Source organism: Mytilus californianus, unplaced genomic scaffold (assembly GCF_021869535.1).
Source record: "Mytilus californianus isolate M0D057914Y unplaced genomic scaffold, xbMytCali1.0.p SCAF_14, whole genome shotgun sequence".
Taxonomy (NCBI): Eukaryota; Metazoa; Mollusca; class Bivalvia; order Mytilida; family Mytilidae; genus Mytilus; species Mytilus californianus.
The window spans coordinates 22,438,844-22,445,893 of NW_026262626.1; the positions used below are offsets into that span (position 1 = coordinate 22,438,844).

General features: G+C 32.0%; 1 protein-coding gene across 6 annotated transcripts in view; it reads right to left on the reverse strand.

Annotated features, from left to right (window-relative positions):
- The window catches only part of LOC127724405 (uncharacterized), a 58,776-nt gene extending 52,369 nt beyond the window's left edge, over positions 1-6,407 (reverse strand). For all 6 annotated transcript variants that reach the window (XR_007992488.1, XM_052231342.1, XM_052231343.1 and 3 more), the window contains exons 1-3: positions 4,800-6,407; positions 1,993-2,802; positions 365-403 (exon numbers count right to left, since the gene is read on the reverse strand). Coding sequence is in view for 5 of the 6 variants with exons in the window: in XM_052231342.1 (XP_052087302.1) it covers positions 365-403; positions 1,993-2,802; positions 4,800-6,282 (2,332 nt within the window). In the remaining variant the exon portion in view is untranslated. The remainder of the gene's footprint in view (positions 1-364; positions 404-1,992; positions 2,803-4,799) is intronic.
- Between the last annotated feature and the right edge of the window lie 643 nt (positions 6,408-7,050).

Here is a 7,050-nt window from a genome sequence, read left to right on the forward strand (position 1 = left end):
TTAAAATTGGCACTTTTGATGAAATGTTTTATAAATCGAGCAGGCAATTTCTCATACTAAATAAAGTTGTCAAGGGTTTCAATCAAGGATCCATCCGCAGCTTTCAAAAAAATCCTAGAAAAGTTGCATGCGATTGTTATGTAAGTTATGTACATATCTGGGTACAAAATCGTCTATCTGCTAAAAGGTGTAAATCCATTAAAAATCTTTTTCTTTCATGAATGCCTAGCTTTGTAAATGTTTGTAAATCAATTTATGTAAAATATTGTATTACCAGCAACACCTGTCCATTGAAAACTCCGACGTTTGACTGCTGGTTTTAAACGAAACCAAAGACTTCTCTTTATGTTTTTCTTAAACTTACCGATTCCACACTGAAAACATCTCACACAGTCTTCAAAATCTACAAATAAAACGAGAACGTTATTGCAGAGTTGTCAATGATCTTTATAATTTTACATACACAGAGGTTAAAGATACCAATGAGGAAATAAAAATTAAAGCAAAGGACGGACATATAATATGTTTGCGAAATAGGAAACGACCAATGATAGTTAATAAAAGACTACAGAGAAAACTAAATCATGTAAATATGGTCACACAACCCTAATATAAAACGGAGAGTGAACTCATGTGCTTCACAAGGGTAAGCAGTTTCAGATCCAATAGAAGCATCCGTCATAAATGAAGTTACAACAAGAGGCTGTCAGAGTGACAGCAAACCAGATTTTCCTGCAGAGGTCGAACCCTGAACAATTGAGCAAGTATGGACACAACATTTAAGCTTAAAACAGCTCTGAATTTGGATTGTGATTGAATATTTGACACAGCATAGGTTTGTGACACAAAATGAATGTGGTCAAAGAACTGAAAAATTTGAAATTGGACATTTACCTATTATTGTCCAATATCCAAAATCTAAGTACATAGTGAGAATCAGCATATCAAAGAACCCCAAGAATTCAATTTTTGATAAAATACTTATTAATTACATTTCTGTTAAAAGGAAAATAACTTAAAATAAACAAAAGACCAAATGACATAGAAATTAATTATTAATTTGTGTTCAAACGGAAATAACTCAAACTCATATAATAAAAATCAATTTTGCTACTGAAAGGTCTACAACTTCACAACAAGAACAGCTAAAATCGGGAAAATTAAACTTGAACTTCATTTAGTAACTGAAAATAACATATCTAAATTTGAAAAGATTTCGTCAAAGCGTTTTCATGTTAATAAACGGACACTGTTTAGCAGCAGAAAACCGCCCACATGCTCGCCCGCCCGCCGTACATCCCCAAATCAATAATCGATTTTTCTTTCAAAAATCCGGTTAATAAAAAGATGGCGTGCATTTGGTAAAGGCATTCAAGCTCAATTCAAATGTTAATGTTGGTCTTGATACGGTTTACAAAATCGACAGTAAAGGAATTAAAAAGAGGTTAAAGAAAAAAATAATAGAGAATAGAGAAAAATTAGCAAATAAGATAATAAACAGAGAATAATTGATGCAACAGTGTAATTTATAGAGATTATTAGGTCAAACGAGTATAAAGAACATGAAATGAGAAATTAAAATTTACAGAAATGAAAACCCAAGTTAATAACTATCATAAATTGGAACTAACATAAATTGAGTGTGTTATATTGAAACACTTTTTTTGTGCATTTCAATTGATGTAATCATAAGGATACTTCTATTTTCGAGGATTTATGCAGATACATAATAAAAGATCACCCATGTCAATTGTACTGCATAACATAAAAAACTTAAAGCAACAAAACACTAAACAAATTTGTTCGTGTATTCAACAGTTTGATATCTAATCACTTTTGCAACGTTTTATAATTCCATTAAATCCTATTAACTATCGGAAATTCGAAAACGCCTGCGACACATGTGCAAGAATCTGATAAATGGTTTCCTATGTAGTTTCTACTAATATAATATAAGAACGTTCCAAAGGGAAGTAAATATGGAAAACTTACGAGTGAAGAATAATCCACACTCAGAAAGGTCATAAGGGTGAAGAAAACTTCTATATGCTGGCCAATCAAAATACGAATCTTTCCTGCTCTGAAGTGACTCATAGTTAGGGTATTTCAATTGTGACGGTCTTGCCGGACGGTGTGCGGTGGAATCTGTACTTAATGCTTCGTCATAACTTGTGTATGGTATATTCTGATCAAAAGTGTCTGGTAATCTCTGTAATATCTGTTGAGATGGTAAAGATAAGTCTGTATCTTGAGGTTGATTGTTATCTCTAGAAAGTAACATTTGTTCTTCAGACATTAATGATAGGTGATTGAAATCGTGACTGAAATTTGGCTCACCGTCCATTGATAACTGCCGCTCTGAAAATGGTGTCCTACCATTCATAGAACTTATGGATGACCGGGGCCAATTGCTTAAAATATAGTAAGAACATGGATTGCGAGACAAGGTATGTTCCCTTCCATAATCACTATCAGAAAGTCTATATCCTTCTGCAAAATAATGTACTGAGTTGTTTGAGCTTGGATATTGCTGACCAGTTGATTGGCCTTCCGTCATTGACATCGAAGATGACACATGATTTGTCATATTTGAGAATATTCTTTCCGACTGTTGGCTAAGAAAAGCTGATGCGATATTGCTCGATGTGCTTCCCTGCATATTCGACGGAAATTGTGCAGCATTATGAGATGTAGATATCAACAAGCTATCGAAACTGTCCTCATGTCCTGCATCGGTACACATGATTTGCTCACAGGTAATATCCCCATTGGATACGTTTGCATGGCTGCCTTCTGTTCTGCCTGAAAAACATGTTTATTGTCCGATTTCAATTTAAGTGTGCATAATATGAGATATACGTTTAACGTTAATACGATGGCAACACACTGCTTAAAAATCCTCGAGTCTTTAAAAGTAAAAATAAAAGAGGAGATATGACATTTTTTGGCAGTTTCGCATTGCGTGCAAGGAACAGGTTTGCAGCCTAAATGCAAATGATTATCACGAAATTCAAAAATATAGATTGAAGTGTTTGACAGACTTATGCATCTGGTACAGAAAAATTGGTACCGTTTATGTTATTATGAACGTCTGAAAATTCTTTTTTAGGAAATATAAAGTTCTTCTTCTATTTTCGAATTCCAGGGTCAAAAACGTGGCCTTACCATAAATTTACCTGTTAACAAATACTTTCAAAGTTTGGAAATGAAAAAATATGAATATGCTTGAGTATTCAGCCGTGCAACATATCAAATCTAAAAACCTTTTTAGTTATAAATACAATTTACTTTTTATTATTATTTAATTTTTTATCTGCCATTTAACTTTTGTCTTTTAAACTTGTATACGTTTCATATGCCTGATTAATCAAGAAATATAACAGAAGAAATATTGCATTATTGTGGACACGATTACAAAAATTCAATTGAAATTTTAAGAGCCCCAGATACCTTTAATACTTACAGAACCTCCACAAGGTGATTGCCAGATAATTTAAGTTCAATGGTTGAATTTGTCACAAATGTCTCCCTTTGTTGATCAGAACTTTTCTTTTTTTTAATAGGGAAAAAAATTGCAAATATATTTAAGATGAAGGATATTACGTCATTAGATAAAACGACAGACAGCACATCAAAAATCTTGTTTCATATTTATCTAGAGTCAAATGTGTGAACAAGGTTCAATGATACTAATTATAACAAATGACAAAAAAACATAACACAAATATTTGATATTTCCGTTACCCTCTTTTGAACAAATATTGATAAAATATGATGTTTATGAATTTAAAATTGGTCCCAATAAAACGCCAAATGTTTACTCTAATGAATGTTCATGTACCCTAGCTTCCTTGTCTATTCAACTCATCTTAATTATAAAGTTGAGAGTGGCAGTGTATCTTATTCGCCGATTATGTTTTAACCGAAAATAAGTCTTACTGAAGGAATCATATATATCATGTAAACTTAACATTCTCCATCAAAAATAAGGTAAAGTCCGAAGAACCCTGCTAGTTGGACAGGTGGACACGTTACTATCTTTCGTTAGCTTTCAATGACATTTTTTGTCTGTTTTTTTTCCCCTGTATTAAAGCAATGGGTTTGGTTTGCTACTTGATAAAAAAACTCCCCCTCCATTTTGAAAACAAAATATAAAATTCATTTCTATTAAAATATGTTAGCCGGTGTAAACTACTTATAAATGTTATAAAGTAGGACTCAAGGATACAAACGACCTTTTTGCTTGACTAACTTACAAAATGTATATCTTGATTATGTACGAAAATTTATTAGGCAACATAATTTATGTTGAATACAAATATAATATCTCATCTCAAAAATAGTAGCATCGTCCCATGAAACTATCAGTATAACTATTATGCAATCAAAATGGTTTAAAGCAACAACAACACAAATAGAAATTCAAACAACTTCAAAGGGAGTACTTTTAACAGTATCAGATGTTTATGATAGTCTATTTGCAAATTGCTGTCCATGCAAAGCATGATAATTTGAAGGTGATAAATAGGTGTTTCAACCAATTTCTAGGGAAAAAATAACTATAGACATCAAAAAATGTTTAGCCTAACAAAAGAGTGAATAAAGTGAAAATATTTGAAAAACTTAAAAATTACACACATTATGCACACAAAAAATATCTCCACTAGCTGTTGATATTGATTTTCAACAAAAATGTATGTCCGTCTTGAATGAAGCAACTCAAAAATGAATCTCTTTTTAACGGGTGAATTACGAATTTGGCAAAAGAATATTATCATGATAGAAAAAATCACACAAACCATCAGTTGTTATTGAATTTCTGCTGCTTAACAGATCCACTGGATCTGATTTCTTTTCTAGAATATGTAGGCAGTTTGGAGAATTCTTTTGATGAATATCTGCTGGGTTGCTATCAGTCCTCCAACCTTTTAAGCGTATTCCACAGCAATAACAAACTAGCTCATCTCCATTTCCTTCGGAAAAGAACCCGTCTTCTGCCAATCTAATAAGACTTATTCCATGTACTGGAAAATTGGATAATGTTGAAAGTCGCATAAGTTCATTATTCATTCTGCCTTCTGACAAAGATCCCGAACTTTCTTTATCTAAAATATTATTCAGTGACATTCGACTAACTGGATATGCAGTTATATCTTGGCATACATTGATAGTTTTAAGCTCGAGTAAAGACTGGAGGATACGTCGATCCTTCTGTATCTTCGTAATTGATGGTTTTCTGTCTAAGAGTGAAGATAATTTCTCCGATATTTCTTTTGTCCTGTTTTTATTATCATTTCGTCTTAAGCTTTCATACGCCAACACACAAATCAAAGAAAACATATAAATCAAAGAGCTACGTGCATAGTAAGGTATTGGTTTTTGTCTTATTTTGGAAGTGATTTCAATAACGTGCTTTCCGCAACCCGGATCATCACCTTGCTGTAGTGATAAGAGGAGTAAGCAGACGTTTCTTTTTCTTTGGATAAAATCCTGATTTAAATTCAAATTTGTGTGTAAATCATCCGAGCGTATATCACATATGTACCTCTGTAAACGTTTACTCGATATCTTCTTATGCAAACAAGGCGGATGCACACACGTGTGCTTGTAGTTACAGTTTAAAAGTACACTTAGAGACGAATCTGTATGAACTTTTCCGTTATTCTCAAAGTTATCTCCAATCGATTTACCGATAAGGGTATTTATAATAAGTCTAGCATTTTGTGCTGCAAATTTCTTCCATAACTGAATACAATCACTTTCAACTTGATAACTGGTTAGGAAATCCTGAACGGACATTGACTTTTTTGTATTGCATAAACTCACACTCTTTTCTATATTATGAATATGTTCCTTTTTGCTCGGATTTGAATATCTGCCATCAATTATTTGATTTGTAAAACATTTGTTTATTTCATGGCTACTTTTACATTTCTGATAATTTTGCCACTCAAAGTCGAATTTGTTTAATTCAAAATAATTTACTGCAAACAGAATGTGCAGAAGGTCATGTGAATAGAAACAAACATATCCATTGTTGTTCATTTGCAGTTTTATAGATTTCCAAATGCTAGCCAATCCTTTGTCGTTCCAAATGGATGCCATTTGAATATAATAACTCACATATTTTGGTAAACAGTGGTCAAAATTTTCAAAATGTGTGGTCACAAGATTTAAGTTTCCAACCAAAGAGCAATTTGAAAACATTGTCCGATAACCAGGCCGATCTGTACAATTTGTGCATTTAACCTGTGTACATAACTTTCTAGCTTTGATCATCATGTTTATGTCTCGTGTATTTTTTCTCGGTAATTTTGCAAAGAAACGTCTTCCATGACATGTAAGAATTACCGCAAGAAATTTTTCATATTATTAACCGCAACTGATCATAGCACTGCTTTATACCAGCTTGTTACAGTATTGTATTAAATGTCAGATATAATGTGTTATTTTCTATTTAAATAGCTATAAATAGTTTGAAAATTTTTGTTCTATTTTTAGATCTTCAATTTCCAGATCTTTATCAAGATTAAACAAGTTTTATCAATCCTTCTGTGTATTGTTAAATTGGTATAATCATATAGCTAAACAAGAACAGAGAACAATAAGGTGTTTATGCATACATCTTTCAAAGAATTTGAAAATACTCGCCACAATTCGAACATGTCGAAGGCCATTTTTCCATTAAATCAATCTGCGTTCAACAATGTACAATATATTCTTATATATGAATATCACAAGAATTTGATGAATATATGCATGCATTTTTATATTGTTTTTTTCGTTTTCTTTAATGTGAAAGCAAATAAATTACACCATTGTAGTTTGTAGGTACATGTACATACCGGTATATTTGATCTTAAAAATTGCATAATAAATTATGCACTACAGGTATACACTAGATATTATGATTTGAAATACTTCCAATCTGAAAATTTTCATAGTTCATGCGGAAAGATTTAAACTATAATGCACATATAGTTATGCAATATATGCATGGTATATCTAATCTTTACGTCATGGTGTGTCTAGAGATATTTTATTTTTTTT